At 47.4% G+C, this 22,245-nt stretch overlaps 1 protein-coding gene across 5 annotated transcripts in view; it reads right to left on the bottom strand.

Moving 5' to 3' along the window:
• Nucleotides 1–22,245, bottom strand: part of Tsen2 (tRNA splicing endonuclease subunit 2) — a 42,001-nt gene that overhangs the window by 16,510 nt on the left and 3,246 nt on the right. For all 5 annotated transcript variants that reach the window (XM_052719661.1, XM_052719660.1, XM_052719663.1 and 2 more), the window contains exons 2-6: nucleotides 19,856–20,064; nucleotides 16,935–17,016; nucleotides 11,617–11,653; nucleotides 5,325–5,847; nucleotides 3,920–3,997 (exon numbers count right to left, since the gene is read on the bottom strand). In XM_052719661.1, the coding sequence (XP_052575621.1) occupies nucleotides 3,920–3,997; nucleotides 5,325–5,847; nucleotides 11,617–11,653; nucleotides 16,935–17,016; nucleotides 19,856–20,044 (909 nt within the window). In that variant the 5' untranslated portion in view covers nucleotides 20,045–20,064. The remainder of the gene's footprint in view (nucleotides 1–3,919; nucleotides 3,998–5,324; nucleotides 5,848–11,616; nucleotides 11,654–16,934; nucleotides 17,017–19,855; nucleotides 20,065–22,245) is intronic.

The raw sequence follows: 22,245 nt of genomic DNA, 5'->3' as shown, positions 1-22,245 counted from the left end.
TCAGAGTTCAGGCTGTAGAGTCCGATGGCTCAGGTCCAAGTACTGATCTTGAGCAAGAAATTTAACCAGCCTGAGGTTCAGTTTCTTCCCCAGAGATATCACAACAGGATCTAGGGTGATGAGGACTTGAGATAATACACAAATCAGTCAGAAACACTAAGACCATGCACACGGAACTGAAGACCAGCACACACACTATTCCATTGTTCTCATTGTGTGTGACTTCCTCTTGAGCCCTGGAGCTGAGCCCACATAATTATGGGCCAATGAGAGACACCACTGTGGATGTTCTCTGGAGCAGGTGATGCAGGTGAAGCAGGAGCTGCTCCAGGAGCTCCCTTCCTCCGCCCCAACTGCAGATCCCCAGAAGAACAGGGAGGAAGAGGTTTTTTCCTGCTCACTTCTCCAGCACCTACCCTATCCTGCCCTGCCCGACACACAGGAGGTCCTCCGGACATGCTGGCTGAACAAAAGACCACATTAGGAGGGACACACCCCTACTGCGCATCATTCCTCCAAGGTCCCACCAGCCTCCTTTCCCCCAACAGTCTGCCATAGGGCTTACATGGAGGCTTTCACCAACTAAGGATAGTTACTGTGTGCAAAGGATAGAGAAATCATGGTGCACATGAACAATGGGATTTCATTCGACCAGAAAGAAAAATGAAATTATACGTTTGCAGGAAAATGGAGATCATTATGGGAAGCAAAATAAGCCAGGCTCAGAAGGCCAAATTCTGCAGGTTTTTCCCCCTCAAATGCAGAATCTGTATTTGAATTTATGTGTGTTGGTCATAAAAATAGAAAGGATACTGTGAGTGGAGGATGAGAGCTTCAGGGAGGGGGTGGGGAGAAAAGAAGGAAATGGGATCCAGATGGGAGCAGGGGGTGTGTTTATCTGAGGGCAACAAGGGCAGTAAGACGGAAACAAGGGGTGGGGTCGTGCAGTGAAGGGCTCAATGAGATGAGAATAGAAATAAAATATATTGACACACATGTATGAACATATAATGAGTCACACTTTGTATGCTAACTTAAATTTTTAAGTAAAAAAAACCCAAATCTATGTGAAACGGGTTACAATGTCGAAGTGAAACAATTACAGCAATCGTTTAAGTTAGATTTAACTTGCATCCGTGTGTGGTGTTTGCTAGTTACTTTCTGAAGCTTCAGTTTGCACCTTTTTCTTCAGTACTGTGGCCTCTAGGGAAGGAGCCAGGGCCCTGGAGCCCTAGCGAATCTCTCCATCACTGATTTATAGCTCTAGCCCTGGCATGCAATCTGTAAGTCAGTTTCTTACATGACTTTACTCATTGGGCAAAGCTAAATACTTAGGTGAAAATATTTAGCTTTGGGCTTTTTGTTTGTTTGTATTACCTGTGAGACGGGTCTCATGTAGCCCAGGCTGGCTGTAAACTTTCAACTCCTGACTTTTTGTCTCCACTTCCCAAGCACTGAGGTTACAGGCATGTGCCTCCACCCTGGCACCGCTTCTTTAAGGGCCCTGAACTGTGTTTAGCATACACTAGGAGGCAGGATTACCGTCTTTCCTCATGGTTAATGAGCTGTCCAAACACTGCAGACCCACTGTCTTTTCCTCACTGATAGGAAATGAGATTTTTACTGAACACTGAAATCCCATCTACAGACGGTCTGTTTCAGTCTCTTTGGGCCAATCTCTTATTCTTACACTTTTAACTATTCTAACCTTATTATGTCTTTTACTATCAGTTACAATGACATTTGTCCTTTAAATTCTTTTGTTCTTGGACTGGGGTAGCTCAGTGGCAGAACTCTTGCCCAGCATAGACAAAGCCCTGGCTTGGCCCCCTGCAGAAGCAGGAGCAGCACTTTCCATGATCCCAGAAGTTTAAGAACCAACACAGGGAAGAGCAATGTCATGCTCCTCTCTTCCCGCTGGTACACGAACATGGTCTGAACAAAGCGGACCCTCAGAGCCCAGGGGAAGTTCTTACATGAGTACACACTGAAGCTGGCGTTAAATATGGGGATGGAGGAAAATCCGAGCTCTTTAAAAAGTCATTCAAAAGGTTGTGGTGGAAGTATTTTTACAGTTAGGATCAATGTTTTAATAGTAATAAAAGTGATCACAAATTTCTGTGGTAGAATTGTAGCTACTCAAATCGATGGAGTGTGATGCTTGGAATCACAACTACTGATACCAAGGCGGGGGAAAGGTAATAGAGAACAGAGAGGCTGGGCTTATTTCATTTTGCCTCAGCCTCTCCCATCCAAGACACTAAAAATGTTCTTTTATCCAGCACAGAGGTCACACATGCCGATTTGGTACAAGAAAAGTAGCTTGGATTGGATAATGGAAACTTGAACTTTTAATTAATTTAAATTTTAATTAGTTTAAATTAAAACAGTCACATGAGGCCAGTGGCTACTGAATTTCAGGGCAGACTATCATCCTCAGGTGAAAAAATAAAAGATAAGGTGATACCCCAATACCCCTTCCCACTCAGCTTTGTATCACTGGCCTTCCTGCAAGGAAGGAGAAGCAGGGACCAGGGAACGGAGGGTTACGGACAGCCCTGAAATGACCACTTCGGAAGAAATCTCCAGAGACCTACCTGTCTGTCAAGAGCTGTGGTGCTGCAGAGCTACCTGAAAAGCCCAGGAAGGGCCCACTGCCTCCCCCAGCAGAAAGACAGTCTGCGTGCAGAGCAGATGGGAGCAAGGAGGGAGGGCTCAACCGAGTGGGACCACGAGCTAGAGGGACACATCAGAGGGGCAGCATGATGTCGTTTTGAGAAGGACACTTCTGAATGCGGCTAATTCAGTGAGGGGGGCACACTAAGTGATTCTGCAGAAGGAAATGCCTGGAATCAACTCACTCGGCCGTCAGGACGTGATCAGACTCACAGGGCGTACTAAAACAGGAGGTTCTGCAGTTTAAAAACTTTAGTTCTCTCCCCCTCTGACTATGCTGTCCAAGCTGGCTTTGAATTTCTGGGCTCACATGATCACCCTTCTTCAGCCTCCCAAGTAACTGGGACCACAGCCACATGTGGCCACACCAGGTGGAGTGTGTATTTCTCTCTGTCTCTCTGTCTCTCTGTCTCTCTCTCCAGGACTGGGGATTGACCCAGATCTCTGTCAAAGACCTTCAGCACCAGCCTGAGTTACACACTTCAAATAAATGAACTGGTATGCTAATTACATCTTAATAAAGATGAATTTTTAAAAAGCTGATGAAAATTAGCTGGGCATGGTGATGCACACCTTTAATCCCAGCACTCAGGAGGCTGTTAGGGGGATCTGCGTGTTTGAGGCCAGCTGTCTATATAATGAGTTCTTGGGCAGCTAGAGCTATACCATGATACCCTCCCTCAAAGAAAGAACAGAAAAACCCCACAATATTCTGAATCCTTGATGAGAGAAGGACTTAAGCTGGACGTGGTGATGCACACCCAAATCCTAGCACACCTGAGGCAGGAGAGCTGTGAATTCAGGCTAGCCTGGGCTATGGAGCAAGAACATATCTTAAAAAAAAAGAAAAAAAAGAAAGAGGAGGGGGAAAAGGGAGTGGGGGGGCTCATACAGACCCTTTAAATGCTCAAAGCTCCTATTCTTTCCTTGCTGAGGATTTGAACCCAGGGCTTTCAAGAAAGAGGAGGGGGAAAAGGGAGTGGGGGGGCTCATACAGACCCTTTAAATGTTCAAAGCTCCTATTCTTTCCTTGCTGAGGATTTGAACCCGGGGCTTTCACACACCATTTTAGTTCACTGAGCCCAGCTCCAACACACTCTCAGAACTGATGAAATAGGATCAGCATCCCGGCAGGAATTTCAATATTTAGCCTCTATACAGAACTGCTCTCCGAGGAGGGTTCAGGTGCACGGCACACAGGGCTAGACTAACCCAGGCCTGAGACAGCAAGGTGCATACATACCTCTTCTAGGCTGAGCTGCAGATACTCAAAGATCCTGTATGGATTTCTTCTGCACACTAGTCTCTTTCTTTGCAGCAACTACAAAGAAAGGAAGAGAATCAACCACCCGGGACACTGGTGAGCACCACCTGTCATGAAGACTGAATCCCCAAATGAACATTTTTTGATAAATTCAATGCTACAAGCTGTTGAGTAAAATAACCTTCATGGAAAAGGAATGTGGTGATATATTGTATACCCTAATAAAATTTGCCTGAAGATCAGAGAACAGAACAAGTCACTAGATTAAATATAGATGCTAGACAGTGGTGGCACACACCTTTAATCCTAGCACTCGGGAGGCAGAGATCTGTCTGGATCTCTGAGTTCAAAGCCACCCTGGACTACATGAGATTGACTTAGTCTAGACAGAGGCAGACAGTGGTGGCACACACCTTTAATCCCAGTACTTGGGAGTCACACGCCTTTAATCCCAGCACTAGGAAGGAAGTAATATGGCTGTGTGGTGAAAGGTATATAAGGCATGAGGAGACTGGAACAAAGCCCCTTTTCTGCTGAAGCCTTTCAGCAGAAGCCCCTTTTCGGCTGGAGCTTTTTCAGGATGAGGAGTCCTAGAGATAAGACATGGCAGTGGATTGTTCCTTTGTCTCTCTGATCTTTCAGCATTTACCCCAATATCTGGCACCGAGTTTTTTATTATAAGACCACTTAGCAATTCGTGTTACAAAGGATGGCCTGATTTCCTCTGCTAACACTATCCTGTGGACTGTCCCTGCAGATGTGATAGCTCCATTGTCGAATGCAGTGTCTTCCACTCACAAGCTGTGATCTGTTCTTAGGTGTCAAAATCTCCATTCTCTTAGGAGTACCTGAGATCAGGCAATTACACTGTGTTTCTTCTTCCAAACAAGACACAGAGAATTACTTGTTTTAACTTAACTTTAAAAAGAATTTTTTTTCTTAAATTTGAATTTTAGTTGAAACTGCCCTCACAACTACTGTGCAACTGGGGTCGTGCTTCGTGGTGGCCTCAGAAGCATCATACAGGCCCAGTGTTGACCACAGGCCTGCCCAGCGGCAGGTGGCTCTGGAGAAACGACTGACAGTCTCTGACTCTCCAGGGGACATGCCCCGCGAGTCCTGGTGGACACCCCCAACTGAGGACTGCACTGACCCCATTGCCCTACTTTTCCTATCCACTTCCAGTCACGGTGAAGTTTGCATTAGTGAGAGATGAACAGCAATGACCAACAGGAAGGAGAGGGATCCTGACACACTACAGTGAGAGCAGCAATGAAGGGGGACTCTCTCTTTAAAAAGCCAAGACGAACAGCAATGCTCTCAGACTGTGGCTGACTGTAACTGGAGGCCAGCTGAGGGGAGTACGGTACTTCCTTCTCCGTACCTTCTCATCTGGGGCCGCCTCTGCCTCCTGGACAGCACACAGCTCTTCCTCTACGAGGACATACTCATGAGCAGCCCGCCTCTCTCCTGCTGCCTGGCTGCTGTCTTCAGGCCACAGGCCAGCCTGAGGAATGAGGACTTCCTGCCTGTGGCTGGGGACCTGGGGCAGAACTGTGGTGTCCTCTACCACATGTCCATTAAGGCTAGATGGACTAGCCACAGTGAGTGTGGCATGGCCAGGCCCCTCCTGCAGGCAGTCCGTTGAGTGTGTGTTAAGACCCTGTTGGTCATCTGACTGTCCAGCACCTCCAGTGGTCACGAAGAGTTCATCCTTTCCCACTCTGCCTTCCAGGGAGGAGCTGGCCTCAGAACTCAGCGGGTCATGCCGCGGGGCCTCTTCTTCCCCCTTTCTGCAAGGAAGTTCAAGTGGTTCTATGTAGTCTGTGAGGGTCTTCTGCACAGTGCTCTCATCGTGGCCCTGTCTATGCATGAAGTCCATGGCCCATTCCACTCGATGCTGAAACCTGTCAACAGAAACACCATCAATAACACACTCAAGTCTCAACTCCACGACAACAAAATGACCAAAAAGCTACGAGATGGCCCACCAACATGTGGAGTTTTCCTGAAGGGTGGATTACAAGCAGAGCTTGCCTCCTTCACACTCTCCTACGTCTGTCAATCAACAAGCATGCATCACTGGCCTTTTGATATCATTTGCTTACTTAGATTAAGAAAGTGTAAAAACGTGTGTAATTTAAAACCAAGAGACACTAGTAAATAAGGCAGAGAAAATACCGCCTTTTACTGGGATCCATTTTGTCTTATTTTAATCTTGGTTATCACATTGTTCTCTACAGATACTCCTTTCATAATAGAAGACCCTTCATTTAGTATTGGAAAGTGAATTTAATCAATATTTTTCATAGTACCCAAGAAGATCACTGGATATGGAAAGAAATGATCTGCCTTATATACAGTTCAAGCTTACTTTCTGTTGTGATGAAACACTCTGACCAAAAGCAACTTGGGGAGGAAAGGGTTTATTTCACCTTAGAGCTTACATGCACCATAAAGGGAAGCCAGGGCAGAAGCTCCAGGTAGGACCCAGAGGCAGGGAAGGAAACAAAGGCCTTGGAGGAACTTTGTTTACTAGCTCACTCTCTAGCTCATGGTCAGCTAGCTTTCTTATACAACCCAGGCCCACCTGCCTAGGGATGATACTGCCCACAGTGGTCTAGGCCCTCCTCCACCAATTAGCAGTTGAGAAAATGCTCTGTAGACCAATCTGACAGAAGCAATCAACTGAGCTTTCCTCTTCCCATGTGTGTCAAGCTGACACCCAAGATTAGTCACCACACACACACACACACACACACACACACACTGAAATAAATTCCCCATAATAATCTTTAGCATATAGTAACACGTTACATTTCTACACTCAAAGAGCTGAGTACTTGCCAAGGTATAAAGGCCATGGTGAAGTCAACAGGGCTGTATCAGGTCACTGCTGGGATGTGTTCCTGTGAATCGGAACCTGTTGCAAACCAAAGACCAGCAGAAGGCTGACCTCAGCAGCCAACTCCTGTCGCTCTGCCCACGCCCAAGAAGACACATGTAATTTCATTCGATGCCTGGATATATCAGGGCGCACATACTGTCATGTCTCATACAATCCAGCAGGCAAACTGGCTTTTGCACCTAGAAAGACCGGTGCCTGCTTCCCCTTGGCTCATCAGAATCCCAAGCTGTTCACACTGGTTTTCCTACACACAGATGAGCATCCATCCCTGTTCACTGGGGCTGAATCTTTGACTCATTCATTTGCTGTTCTGGGGATTGGACCTAGGGCCACAAGCAAGGGCAAGCACTCTACCACGGCATCACCCCATGCCTGTTTTTTTGTTTTTGTTTTTTTTTTAGGCAGGGTCTCTCTGCCTGGGCTGGACTTGAACTTGCCAATTCTTCTGCCTCAGTTTCTTTCTTTTTTTTTCGAGACAGGGTTTCTCTGTGTAGCTTTGCGCCTTTCCTGGAATTCGCTTTGGAGACCAGGCTGGCCTCAAACTCACAGAGATACGCCTGCCTCTGCCTCCCGAGTGCTGGGATTAAAGGCGTGCGCCACCACCGCCCGGCTTGCCTCAGTTTCTTGAGTAGCTGGTATTACAGCCTGTGTCAGCAGGCCTGGCTGAATCTCAGATTTAAAGGCTGAAACATAGCAAGGCTACTCTGAAACCTGTAGCAGAACAGTATAAAATGTGGAGAATCTGTTATCGCACATTTGGGGGTTAGCCTGAATGTCACCATTTACTACTGTGTAGATTACTCAGCTTCTGTTTCCATTTCCTCCCCCACAAAATTGGGGACACTAGTCCTACCAGCTCACAGAGATCTTGTTACATCCAACCTTTTATCATGAGGGGACATGGTGGCCTGGTGACCAATACATGCAATAGAAATGCAGGAAAGATCTAGAAAGAAGTTTTTTTGTGCTAACTCAGACTCAGAAGAGTCAGGGCCAGGGCCATGTGTAGGTTTGAATACAACATGTGCTGAGACAAATTGACTTGTGTTTTATGCTACCCCTGAAGTCCTCATAGTAAGAAAGCAGATGTGGGCCCCTCCGCCTCTCCCCTCTTCTGTCACAAGCCACAGCCACTGCATTCCTGCCTTGTAGTATCTCAGACGACCTAATACTACAACAGGAGTGGCCACAGGATTGTGCAGAAGAAATCCCAAGTTAAGGCCAGAGAGGGAAGAGTAAGACAGCAAATAGCCTGGGTGTGTGGCATGCAGGTCCCAGAGTGGTGTCCTCCTGCTGACTGGAAACACCTTACACAGCCAAGTGCTGGAGGAGTGGTAAGAACAGAGTAGGTGCCAGGGGCCAAGGGGGAGAGGGCAGGGGGAGGAGGAGCAGCCAGGACTGGAAGCAAACCCACTCATGGCTGCAAGAACTCCATACCTCTCAGGTTCCCAGGCTCTGAACATGCCTCTTCCACTGGCCAGATCCCCTCCTCTACCTGGTCAACTGTGCCCATTTATTATCTGGGCCATTCCAGAGCCAGCTCGGGAAGGCCCAAGTCTGACCTCCAGTGAGGAACTTAACTTCCCATGGTTCAGTTCCTCATCTGCAGAACATGGATATCAGGAGGATCGAGGGGTCTTCATGGGCTGGGGTGAGGACTCAGGAGACGAGCGAGAAGTCTATCATGTGCCCAGCACCCCTCACACAACATACTCCAGCATCACTGCCATAAACAGTTGCTTTATTGTTCTCATGTGTCAATTCCTCTCACTCTGGAGCTGAGCCCACTTAGTCATGGGAAAGCTATTCCATTAGTGTATTGTTTCCATTTAAGATGAGGTCATCCTGACTGGGGCACTTAACAGAAGGAGGAAACACAGACAGACACGGACGGACGGACACACACACACACACACACACACACACGCACACAATGCTGGAGGCAGGGACTGGCTAAGAACACCAAGGCCTGCAGGCACCACCAGAAGCTGAGATTGGCAGGAAAGGTCCTCCCGTGCCCTCCAGAGGGAGGAGCCCTGTCAAAACCTGCATTTTGGTCTTTTATCTTCTAGGACTGAAGATTCACTTCTGTTGTTTTGCGTCACTGAGCCTGCAGTCCTTTGGGCCGGCGGCTGAAGGAAACACACCTGAGCTGAGGAGGCACTCCTGGGCCCCTGCACTGCAGACCTGCAGTGCCGCTGAGTTTCGCTCTTCAGGGAGGCGGGACTCACTTCCTCGGACAGCAAGCCTGACTAGGAGGGGTCCCCAGCCTCTGTCTTGTTTCTGAATCCTAGCTTTGAGTACAGTGACCCGTGTACAGTGACCCTTCCTGTGGCCAAGTTCTAAGTAAATCCCACTCCAAGCCTAGCCTGGGAACATGCCTCCCTGACACGCTGCTTGCCAGCAGGGCACAGGGCTGTGAGACTCTGCCGTTGCGGGTTAGAAGGTGTGAACGTGACTGTGGACTTGGCATTGTAAGGCTCTACAGAGGGGCTGGGATCTGAACTAGAGAACTAATGCAGCCCGTGGAGACCAGCTCCAAGGCTACAAACAGGGTTGGAGGAAAAGGTCCACAGTGGAGCGAAAGTTATGGCTTTTTATCTGAGGGAAAAAGACTCACACATGATCTGAGGGTCATTTTCTTTTACTCTTCTTTATAGCTCTAATTCTTCCTGGTTCCAATTCCTTCTAAGTTCTAATTCTTTCTAGTTCTCCTCTGTTCTACACAGCTCTCTATTTTACAGGAGGCTTTTTTTCAATAATAAAAAGTTATAAAGTCACCTCTGAAGGTCATAGCACATTCCTTGAGTAAACAATAAGTGGCAGAGCCATTTACCACGGCAAGGCAAGGCTTTAAGGTTCCTGGTGTAAGACTGGGACCAGTGGCTGGGGTCACAGTGCCGGGTGAGACAGGCTGCAGAGAGATCTGCACAGTCAGGTCTTGATCAGCCAGACTTAGCAAGTGAAGAATTGGCAAAGTATCTTAGGTTGCTCTGTGTTACTAACCTTGATTCTATAATAAGACCTCTGAGAATTTGTCCTTGTGTATTTTGTGGAGGTCAATCGTATGAGGCGTTTTGTTTACTTTGAAATTGCTCTTAGGTTATGAATGAGCTAACTGTCTGTAGTTGGTCACAGACAGGGGGAAATTGTTGTTTTCTTATGTTAGTCTGAGTTAAAGGAATAAAGCAGGCTTCCCAGGGTCTCACAGTCCCCGTGGGACAATGGATCTAGTTATGAAGGATATCTTAGCATGTTTCAGTTCATCAAAACTATACAGCTTAATGGGAAGTCATCTTCTTGGCCATCCACAGAACATGTGCCCTTAAGATTGAGATGTAATCATGGGATTACATGTACACATAGCATGAAAATGCCTGGTGATGAGGGGTTCCAGAGCTGGCTTTGCACATGTGGAATTACATACAGAAGGAACCTGTTTTCCAGAGTCTGTGGTCCATAGGCCTTGCTTGACAGGGCTCCTCCATCAGCGAATTACTTATCTGGTGAGTTGGCATATGAATTATCAATTGCCATCTGCTGTATTTGCGTCATGGCCCAAAATAGCTCCTGACAGAGAGAACGAGGGTTGGGATGAACAGACCTCTATTTTGTTTTATGAGAAAGGTGTGCTGGCTAGTCTTATGTCAACTTGACACAAGCTAAAGTCATCTGAGAGGGGGGACCCTCAATTAAGAAAATGCCTCCATAAGACTGGGCTGTTGATAAGCCTTTAGGGCATTTTCTTAATTAGTGATTGATGGGGGAGTGCCCAGTCCATTTTGAGTGGTGCCATCCCTGGGCTGGTGGTCCTGGATTCTATAAGAAAACATGCTGAGCAAGCCAGCAAGCAGCACCCTTCCACAGCCTCTGCATCAGCTCCTGTCTCCAGGTTCCTGTCCTGTTTGAGTTCCTGTCCTGACTTCCTTCTATGATGAACAGTGCTGTGGAAGAGCAAGCCAAATAAACCCTTAACTCTCCAACCTGCTTGGTCATGGTGTTTCATCACAGTAATAGTAACCCTGACCAAGACCCGGGGCTTACGCTGTAGCCCAGGCTAGACTGGAACTCACTATGTAGACCAAGCTGGCCTTGTACTCATAACAATCCTACTGTCTCAGTGCTGAGATTACAGGCTTAGTCTTTGTCCTATCAAGGGACCACTAAGTCCAGGCCACAGAGATGCCAGTTCTGGCCTTGATATCCTGGAACTGACTCCAAACCCAAGCATGTGAGATTACACAGAGAAAAGAGCCTTGGGCCCATTATCTGGGGCAGTAGAGAGGATCGTAGTGGGGAGAAATTCTAGGAGAGGTGATGCATGTGCAGGACCATGGGCATGTTGGGACTAGCTGGACATCAGACAGGTGTCTGTGGAGTCAGGGGAAATGCTTCCAGAATGTCTAAGAGGGGCTGACGGGACTTCCGTGAAACTCTCTGGTACTACAGTGTGTAGAGCAAGCAAGAGGGCAGGACCATCTGTCCACACGGGCTGGACGCCCGCTCATGCCCACTCAGAACCCGAGTCCCAGAATCTCAGGACTTCAGAACACATTCTCGACACGACAGCGGTTGGTGTTTTGGGAGACTGAACTGAACAAGCAACACATTTCAGATGGGATTTGAGCCACATTAAGTTCAGACTCAGTTTCCAAGCATTATCTCCTATCAGGAGAAAACAAAGGTACAAGGTTGCATCATCACAGAGTATCTAACACCAGACCCGAGGAGACACAGCTGCACCAAAGCCAAGGTCGCCCTCACTTACTTCTCTGAGGTGATTATGGGCATGTCTGTCTGCACACCTGGAACAGAAAGACGCTCTATTAGTTCCAGACAGACTCCCTTAGAGGGAACAAAACCCACTAAAAAAGACAGATAATTTCAGATCCAGTCACACAGCTGGATGGTGACACGTATTGGCCACAGCCAGCTTGTTCTGACCGCAGCCCTCCCCTGCACCCACATCCTCCTGCTGGCTCAGACGGGCCCTCAGAGCCTCAGCCTCAGCTCAGAAGCAGATATGTAGGGGGCAGTTCATCTGTTGGAGTGCTTGGGCCCTGTGTGAGCTCAGCAGGAAGGGCTGGAGAGACCCTTGATGGAGGTGTGGTTTGGGGTATGGGGCTGGGGGCTGCAGCTCTCCTGCTGGTGCCAGGGAGGACAAGTCCTTCTTCTAAAGCATTTTCCGGTCACTCAGTAGTCTAGCTTTCAGTCCTAGTCCCCCTCATTCTGGCTTCTGGAAAGTTGTCTCCCTTCTCAAATTCAGCACTGTGGTGGTCTGAATGAGAATGGTCCCTGTAGGCTCACAGATTTAAATCACCAGGGAGTGGCACTATTTGAAAGGATTAGGAGGTGTGGCAGAGGCAGGGTGTCACTCACTGGCTTTGAGGTTTCAAAAAGCCTATTATTCTAAGACCAGAGTCCCTCTCTTCCTGCTGCCTGTGGATACAGATGTCGAACTGTCGGCTCCCTCTCCAGGACCAGGTCTGCCAGCATGCCAGCATGCTCCCCGCCATGATGACAGTGGACCAAATCTCTGACCTGTAAGCCAGCCCCAGTTAAATGCTTTCCTTTGTAAGAGTTGCCATGGTCATGGTGTCTCTTCCCAGCAACAGAACACTGACATAGATTCATCTAAAGGTGAAGGAGGCATGACGGAGGATGTTTAATTTGAAGCCCAGGGAGGAGGCAACAAGTCTAATGAGAAGGACAGATGGATTCTGGGGCAGTTTATGGATCGGAGACATTCTGACAGGAGAAAATGGACAGTCTCTTCCATGAGGGCTGAACAGTAGGTGAGTGTTCCCTAAGACAGCTGCTGCCAGGGTGGTTATATAACTAACGGGCTAAACCTAACCCATTGATTAAAATAAAAGACTGCTGGGTGGTGGTGTCACATGCCTTTAAACCCAGTACTTGGAAGGTGGAGGCAGGAGGATCTCTGTGAGTTTGAGGTTAGCCTGATCTACAGAGTGAGTTTCAGGACAGCTAGAGCCATTACATAGAAAAACCCTGCTTGAAAAAAACAACAATAACAAAAACAAAAAGAAAAAAAGGAAAAATATATTTATTTATTCATTCATTCATTCATTCATTTATTTATCTTGAGATAGGGTCACATTATGCAGCCCTGGCTGGCCTGGAACTTGTTGTGTAGATCAGGCTGGCCTTGAACTCACGGAGTTCAGCCTGCGTCTGCCTCCAGAGTACTGGGATTAAAGGCACGCAGTGCTGTGCCTGGCTTTAAGACTTTACAATTTTTATTTATGTGCACTGTGTGTGTGAGTGTGTGGGCAACTGCATACTAGAAGAGGGAGTCTCATCCCCTGGAGTGGGAGTTCAGACAGTTGTGAGTGGGGAACCAAAGTTGGGTCCTGTGCAGCAACCATAAGTGTTCTTAATGATGAGCCATCTTTCCATGCTCTAATATTTCCACAAAAGAAAGATTACTTTGAAATACTTGGGTTTTGTAAGCACACATTATATTGATGAGCTTTCCAAGGCAGAACTGCAGAGTCTGGCCTTGATCCTGGGCCCCACCACACCACACTGCTTTTGCTGTGTGATGGGGTCAGAATCCAGGATGCCCACATACTAGGCAAATCCTGTACCTCTAAGTGACAGGGTCTTGCTATGTAACACGGTAGCCTCAAAGTCACAACAATCCTCCAGTCTCAGTGCCTCAAGTGCTACGATTTCAGTGTGTGTCACCATGCCTGACTTATGCTTTCACTCCAGTATTTATTTACTTAGGTAGGGTCCATTAGCAGGTAGCCCAGGCTGCCCAGTTCACAAGCCTCCTCTTAGCCTCCCAAGTAGTAGGATTACAGAAGTACATGGCCATGCTTGGTCTTATTCTTACTTTTCAACTGGTGTAAGAAAACATAAAAGCTGTATTATCAAGGGGGAAACAATACGTGTACACTTGTGTAATTTTTAAGTCAGGTACGATATCTACCTCCTCAAACCCTTTCATCTTCAAATATATTAAGTATGGATTGCCTTTTCGAAAAACTGTTTAAAGCTGTGTATCAGTGTTCTGCCTGCATGCATGTCTGTGCACCATGTGTACGCAGAGGCCAGGAAAGGGCAGTGGCTCCCCTGGGGCTGGTTTTGCCGATGATTCTGAGCTGCCACGTGGGAGCTGGGAACTGAACCTGTGTCCCCTGCAAGAGCAGCCAGTGCTCTTAATGGCTTAGCCATCTCTTTAGCCTCCAAATACATATTTCTTAGGCCTCCATTTGGTATCACCACAGCTCACAGCTTCATTCTCTCATTTAATAACATCACAGTGAGCCCTCAACCCTATCCTGGTGTATGGATTTTTGTTTTTCAAGATGAGGTTTCTCTGTGTAGCCCTGGTTGTCCTGGAACTCACTCTGTAGCCCAGGCTGGCCTCAAACTCAGAGATCTGTCTGTCTCTGCCTCCCGAGTGTTGGGATTAAAGGTGTGCACCACCACTGCCCAGCTTCTGCATTTTGTTATAAGAACACACTACTGTTTGCAATCAACACTCTTCTCTTTCACTGGGCTCTTTCTGTTCTTCAAGTGTTACAAATAGGGCCTCAGTGAACGGCCTATTTTTCTTCCCATTTGTTCCAGTGTATTGTTAAGAACAATCTAGGCTCACAGGGAAAATACAAATATAATTTTGCTAAACATGGTTAAATTCCCTCAGTAATGGCTGAGGCACATGAATACACATGCAGCACGCGTGTGCACACACACACACACACACACACACACACACACACACACACACACACACACCCTGTGGTGATGGAAGTTTGCCACAGTCTCACCAGCTCAGCACACTGTCAGGCATTTAGGGTTCTGACCAGCTGCTGAACTAATACCTCAGTGTGGGTAATTTCTATACTTTCTTACATGAGTCATTTTACATCCCCCAACCCTGCTTTTTTTTCCTGTTGAGACAGGGTCTCTAGCTGGTGATCCTCCAGTCTCAGCTTCCTACTTGCTAGGATTATAGGTCTGAGCCACTATACCAGTGGTTCTCAACCTGTGGGGCATGACCCCTCTGGGGTCACATGTCAGATATCCTGCATATCAGATATTTACACTATGATTCATAAGAGTAGTCAAATTAGTTTTGAAGTAGCAACAAAGTAATTTTATGGTTGTGGGTCACTACAACATGAGAAACTGTATTAAAGGTTCACAGCATTAGGAAGGTTGAGAACCACTGCACTATACTCAGCTTTAAAATTAATTAATTAATTAACTTCTTTATTCTTTTTCAAAACAGGGTCTCACTATGTACCTCTGACTATCCTGGAACTTGCTATGTAGACCAGGCTGTCCTCGAACTCACAGAGAGATCCACCTGCCTTTGCCTCCCAAGTGCTGGGATTAAAGGCGTGCGCCACCACACCCGGCAATTCTTCTATGTTTTAACTTACTGGTATTGCTTAATTATGAGGATGCCTTGGAAAATATATTAGGAGAAAAGAATTATAAATTAAGGAGCTATGCACATTTTGATTAGTTTTAAATTTTAAACTCCATTTATGTGTGTGTGTGTGTGTGTGTGTGTGTGTGTGTGTGTGTGTGTGTATGTGTGTGTGTGTGTTTGTGTGTGTGTGTGTGTGTGTGTGTGTGTGTGTGTGTGTGTGTGTATGTGTGTACGTGCCACAGCATGTGTGGAGGTCAAAGGACAACTTGCAGTAATGACTCCTTCCACCATATGGGTCTGTGAGGGCTACCCTTGTCAACTTGACTACATCTGGAATTAACTAAAACCCAAGCAGCTGGGCAAACCTGTGAGGGGTTTTTCTTTTTCTTTCTTTTTTTTTTTTTTTTTTTGAGACAGGTTTTCTCAATGTAGCCCTGGTTATCCTAGAATTCGCTCTCTAGACCAAGCTGGCCTCAAATTCACAAGATCCACCTGTCTCTGCCTCCCGAGTGCTGGGATTAAAGCCATGAGCCACCACCGCCTGGCTGGGATTTTTCTTCATTGGATTATTTGTGGTGGGAAGACCTACCCTAAATCTGGGCCACACCTTCTGGTGCAGCCCACGTAAAAGGACAGGAAGGAAGGAAGTTTTTGCTTTTTGCCTGCTTGCCTTCATTCTCATTGTCCATCTATCCTGCTGCTGCTGCTGAGGCATTCCTTCATTGGTGTTGGAGCCTACTTCTTCAGGATTCCCACACGTACTAAAGACTGGGACATCCAGCATCGTGGACGGAACAACTACTGAATTCTTGGACTTCCTGTCAGGAGACAGACAGCCACTGTTGGACTAGCCAGACCATAGCCTATAAGCCATGCTAATAAATCCCATATGAATAAACCACACACGCACACACATTCTCTCTCCCTCTGTGATTCTATCAGTTCTGGTGCTCTACAGAGTCCTGACTAACAGGCCCGGGAGATCTGACTCCGGTAGTAAGGGTGGGGGTTGGTGGCAGGCTGTCTCACCAGCAGCCCAACACTGCCATAGCTATTGTACATTTTACCTCTGCAAATAAAACACCACGCTCACTTTGACAGTGGCACAGGCAGGCAGAACTTCATACACACAGCATCCTGCTAGGCCAGGTGTGACAAAAGAGCCAGAATAATCTTTCCCTGTCTTCTGAGGTGCAAAGGATTGAAACCAGGGCCCTGTATGTGTAAGACTTCTGACCATCCCAAGGAAGCTGAAACACATTTCCAAGAACCATGAGGATTTTTTTGCCTGGTCTGCTGGCACATGGGAGATCCTGAGTTCAAGGCCAGCCTGGGCTAAGTAGTGAGACTTTTTTTTTTTGAGACAGGGTTTTGCTGTGTATCCCGGGCTGTCCTGGATCTCGCTCTGTAGACCAGGCTGGCCTCAAACTCACAGAGATCTGCCTGGCTCTGCCTCCTGAGTGCTGGGATTAAAGGCATGCACCACCATCACCCTGGCTGAGACATTCTTTAAAAAAAAAAAAAAAAAAAGTCAAACTCAAACAAAACAAAACTGCTTGATGCAAGTTCTTGTAGGCGCTCTTCCAGGCAGGAACACTCTCGGTGTGCCTCTGTTCCAGAACTTACCACCTCACCAGGACATGTAAGCGCCAAAGGAAAACTGCATGGCTTACCTTTCCATCTGGCAGCCAGCTTGGGACTGGAGATTGTGAAGTTCGGACGGCTTCTTGAAAGAATGCCTTTTCCAAAGTAGCCCTTTCAGGAAGAAAACATGGTTGGTTGATGCTCAGCTGTTCAGTTTGCAGCTGCGCAGAAGACAACCATTCAACAGCCTCGTGTTTCCCTGACTCTAATGAGCACACATTCCCACCTCCGTGGTTTATGTAGGTGTTCATGTACATGTGTGCACATGGGCAAGTGCAGGGACATGTGTGCAGAGACGGGTGTGCAAGTGCATGTGTGCAGAGACGGGTATGCAGGTGCATGTGTGCAGAGACGGGTGTGCAGGTGCATGTGTGCAGAGACGGGTGTGCAGGTGCATGTGTGCAGAGACGGGTGTGCAGGTGCATGTGTGCAGAGACGGGTGTGCAGGTGCATGTGTGCAGAGATGGGTGTGCAGGTGCATGTGTGCAGAGATGGGTGTGCAGGTGCATGTGTGCAGAGATGGGTGTGCAGGTACATGTGTGCAGAGATGGGTGTGCAGGTGCATGTGTGCACATGTCTGCATGCCACATCATGTTGAGTATTTCCCATAGGAACTGGGGTCTGAACTTAGGACCTCAGTTACTTTATTCCTGGATTATCTCCAACCCCCACAGCTTTAGTACCAGCTCGCCTATCTCATGAGGAATCACTTCAGCTTGCGTCTGGCATCCTGAAGGCACCAGAGCAGGCAGGGGCAGCTTCTTCTCACGTGGCTCAGGAGTGCATTGTGTGTGGGAGTGGGAGCCATGCCCACTGCAGACAAAGGCCTCTTGGATTCCTTCCTACTCTGGACTGGAAGCATCCCTTTCTTTCCTGCTGATTTTCCCCCAAATAATACTTTCCCTGCCTTTTTTTTTCCTTTTGGTTTTTCGAGACAGGGTTTCTCTGTGTGGTTTTGGTGTCTGTCCTAGATCTCGCTCTGTAGACCAGGCTGGCCTCTGCCTCCCGAGTACTGGGATTAAAGGCGTGCATCCATGCCGCCAGGGCTCCTTTCCCTGCTTTTGACTCTAGACAAGCAGAAAAAAATCAAATAATAGAAAGATGATTAAAACGTCAGCTACGTAGAGCCTCATCTCACCCGCACACTGTGAACAAAGGCTTCAGCAGTGAGCTGCAGGCAGACAGGACCTAACGAGGCCTCAGCGCACCAGGGCCCCGCTGACCTTACTGCAAGCTTTCTAGAGAAAGTAGAGGGCAGGATGCCCAGTGGCAGCTGTCCTGAGCTGGGAGTGGAGGCAGGGAGTGTCACAGGTATGAGCGACTTCAGAGGGGATGGCAGGCACAGCTCAGAGGAGGAACACAAGGCCCTCGGCCTAATCCCCAGCACCAAACCAAACACACCAACACTAACACTGGACTGTGGAGATATGGAACCACTCTATGGACTCATGATGTCACTGAATTAAAGGTCTGCTTTGGAGGGGTGGACTTCTTAGCTATAAGCTGCAGGGGGATGATCCTTCTGTACACTGAATCTGTATTGCCCTCATTGGTTGATAACAAAGCTGTTTGGGCCTATGGCAAGGCAAGATAAGGTTAGGTGGAACAAAAAAACTGAGGACCCAGAGGAAGAGGGGCGGAGTCGAGAGAGATGAGAGCCAGCTGCCCAAGAAGCAAGATGCCAGAGGACTGGTACAGCCACGGCCATATTAGCAGAAATTAACAGAAATGGGTTAATCTAAATGTAAGAGCTAGTTAGTAATAAGCCTGAGCCATCAGTCAAGCATTTATAATTAAATAAGCCTCTGTGTGGTAATTTGGGAAGTGGATGCTGGGTATTTGGGAACAGGTGGTCGAGGCAGAAATCTCTACCTCCAGTTACAATAAGCTACATCTCATCCAGGCTACTTAAAAAATTATTTTTGCGAGGCAGTGGTGGTGTACATGTTTAATGCCAGCACTAGGGAGGCAGAGGCAGGTGGATCTCTGTGAGTTCAGGGGCCAGTCTGGTCTATGCAGCAAGTTCCAGGATGGCCAGGGCTATATAGAGAAACTCTGTCTGGAAAAACAAAAGCCAAAACCAAAAACTAAACAAAAAGAGCCCAAAACCAAACCAACCAAACAAACAAAAAAACCCAACACAAACAAACAAAAAAGATCCATTCCTGCAGGTGGTGGTGGCACAAACCTTTAATCCCAGCACTCGGGAGGCAGAGGCAGGTGGATCTCTGTGAATTCGAGACCAACCTGGTCTACAGAGCGAGTTCCAGGACAGGCTCCAAAGCTACACAGAGAAACCCTGTCTTGAAACACCAAAAACCAAAAACCAAAACCTTTAAATTTCATGTGTATGAGTGTTTTGCCTAGATGTATGTCTATATACCACATGTGTGCCTGGTGCCTTCAGAGGCCAGGAGAAGGTACTAGATCATCTGGAACTGGAATTAGAGACTGTTGTGAGCTGTCATACTGGTGCTGGGAATTAGATCTAGGGCCTCTGGAAGAGAAGTCACTGCTCTTAACTGCTGAGCCATCTGTCCATCACGCTGCTTTTTAAAATGCTCCAGTAATAACAAATACGGAGAGTGGAGCAGGAGAGGGTGGTGGGGAGCAAGTCACCCATCTCATTTGAAGCCCATACCTGCCAGAACTAGAAGCTGTCCTCATCTAACAAGTTCCCAGAACAGAAAGAGAGCAGAGACCTTTGGGAACTTTCCACAGGCCCTGGCTCTGCCCATGAGCTGGGTCCTGTGCCACTGGGAAGGGACAGAAGTCAGTGGGGGTGATCTTCAGTTTTTATCCATTACATTCTGTAAATTACTTGTCTTTAATATATGTGGCTTCATCCTATGGTGTTGGAATGTGGGTTTGTGGCTGGGCGTGTCTAGTTCTCAGCCTCACAGTCAAGGGTGGGAGGATGCTCAAGGTGTCACCAGTTTCCAGGTCTTACCTTTCCATACAGCTGTTCCATGTCCTCCATGCCCCTGACTACCACATTGTTGCTAATCATTTCAGCTCGGAATATTCGGAATTCCTTCCTGGGACCTTGGTCCTGACCAAAGGGGATGGGCAGTGGTGACTCATAACTCTCATATACTCTTCTTTTCCTCTTCGGGGCACGGAAGACTGCCTCTGCCATTCTTCAAGGGTATCAGGCCTCTAGAGACAAAGGAGGAGGACCAGTCAGTAACCACAGACCAACAGAGCCAGCACACTTAGAACCGAGTTCATGTGGTCTCTGGGGGAAGGCCAAGTATCTATAAAACAATGACCAAGAAGATGTGACAAGGACATGATGGTGCAGATCAGTCACCAGGGGTGTCTCAGAGCCTGAGACCTCCAAGAAGCCAGTGCCATCATCTTCACTGAAGCTGGTAGCACCAAGGACTAACCTTATACCCTGAGAATTCCTGCCTTTAAGGACAAAGTGTGGTGATACTTTATTTGTGCTCTAACAAATAAAGCTTGCCTGGGGATCAAAGGAAAAAGCCAGCCACTATATTAAATATAGAGGTCAGGCAATGGTAGCACACGCCTTTAATCCCAGCATTCAGGAGGCAGAGATTCATTTGGATCTCTGTGAGTTCAAGGCCACACTGGGAACAGAGCCAGGCGTGGTGGTACATGCCTTTAATCCCAGCACTAGTTAACCATAGAGGTCTGGAGGTCTGTACAGACAGACAGGAAGTGGTAGAGCTGAGTAGAGAGAGAAAGTAAGATGGCAAGGCACAGAAAGGCATATAGGCATGAGCATATAGGAAGTAGTCTCTGGAGGCTGAGGAGTTGGTGAGGTGAGGTTGGCTGTGGCTTGTCCTATTCTTCTGATCTCTCAGCTTTCACCCCTATATCTGGCTCCAGGTTTTTTTTTTTATTTTTTTATTAATAAGACCATTTAGCTATTCATGTTATAACCAAGTACTTTTCTTTTCTTGACCAAGAGGCATTCAGAGCCTCCCAGGGATTACTAATCAGAGGTACTGGGGATGTAAAGATAAAACCAAGCAAGAATGTGTCCTCAGTAGAGTGAGTCAGGTGACATCTCTATCTTCCAAAGACCGACCTTAAGAGACATCATAAGCCGGGCGGTGGTGGCGCACGCCTTTAATCCCAGCACTCGGGAGGCAGAGCCAGGCGGATCTCTGTGAGTTCGAGGCCAGCCTGGTCTCCAAAGCGAGTTCCAGGATAAGGCGCAAAGCTACACAGAGAAACCCTGTCTCGAAAAACCAAAAAAAAAAAAAAAAAAAAAAAAAAAAAAAAAAAAAAAAAGAGACATCATAAGCCCCGGGGCTGTCAGTTCTCAGGGTTTTCTGTTTATTTTTTTGTTTGCTTAATTGAGACAGGGTCTCGTGTAGTCCAAGTTGACCTTGGATTCACCATGTAGGTGAGGATGACCATGAAATCCTGGTTCACCTGCTTCTACTTCCCAAGTGCTGGGATTTGAGGTGTGAGTCACCATGCCTGGCTCCCACTTTTAAAAGGAAATAAGGGTCACTGTCATTTAAGGGCCAATTATGTTCCACCAAATGCAGTGGGTGTGTGCGGAGACGCTGAAGCCAGACTGGCTGTGCTGTGATATACTCTGTGTGCTAGCTTCTGCACACACTGAAACCGGGAAGCTGCTGCCTCTTAGTTGTGAAACCTTGGGCAAAAGTCCCCCGGCCTCTCTGGGCTTTAGGTCATCTATAAAGGGGGCGAAAATCAGCCTCTCACAGCCAAGGCTCACAGAGTGTGTTGTGGAATATTTGCTTAACTATGCAAAGATGTGTTGCATTTGTTTAACTATGTAAAGATGTGTTGCTGTTTTACCATGGCTGCCTGAGGCACCTGACTGGTCTAATAAAAAGCTGAAGAGCCAATAAATAGTAAAGGAGGAGGTATAGATGGAGCTTCTGGGCAGGGAGAGTACACAGCGGGAGGAATTTAGGCTTAAGGAGAAAGAAAAAGAGATGCCAGGGAGACGCCAGGGGCCAGCCAACCAGCCAGCCATGGAGGAAGCAGGAAAGTAGGACGTATAGAATGAAAAAAAGGTAAAAAGTCCTGATGCAAAATGTGGAGGAATAGAAACAGGTTAACTTAAGTTAAAAGAGCTAGCGGGACAAGCCTAAGCTACGGCTGAGCAATCATAATTAATAAGTCTCCATGTCTTTATTTGAAGCTGGTTGGCAGCCCAAAGAAAATGCCAACTACAAGAGTGCTTGGAACAGATCACAGGGCAGTGGTGGCGCACGCCTTTAATCCCAGCACTCAGGAGGTAGAGCCAGGCTGATCTCTGTGAGTTCAAGACCAGCCTGGTCTACAGTGTGAGATCCAGGACAGGCACCAAAACTACCGAGAGAAACC

This window comes from Peromyscus californicus, unplaced genomic scaffold (assembly GCF_007827085.1).
Source record: "Peromyscus californicus insignis strain IS unplaced genomic scaffold, ASM782708v3 Scaffold_6__1_contigs__length_162567912, whole genome shotgun sequence".
In the NCBI taxonomy this organism is placed as follows: domain Eukaryota; kingdom Metazoa; phylum Chordata; class Mammalia; order Rodentia; family Cricetidae; genus Peromyscus; species Peromyscus californicus.
Note: the sequence above shows the minus strand (reverse complement) of the source record. Positions and strands in the feature narration are given on the sequence as shown.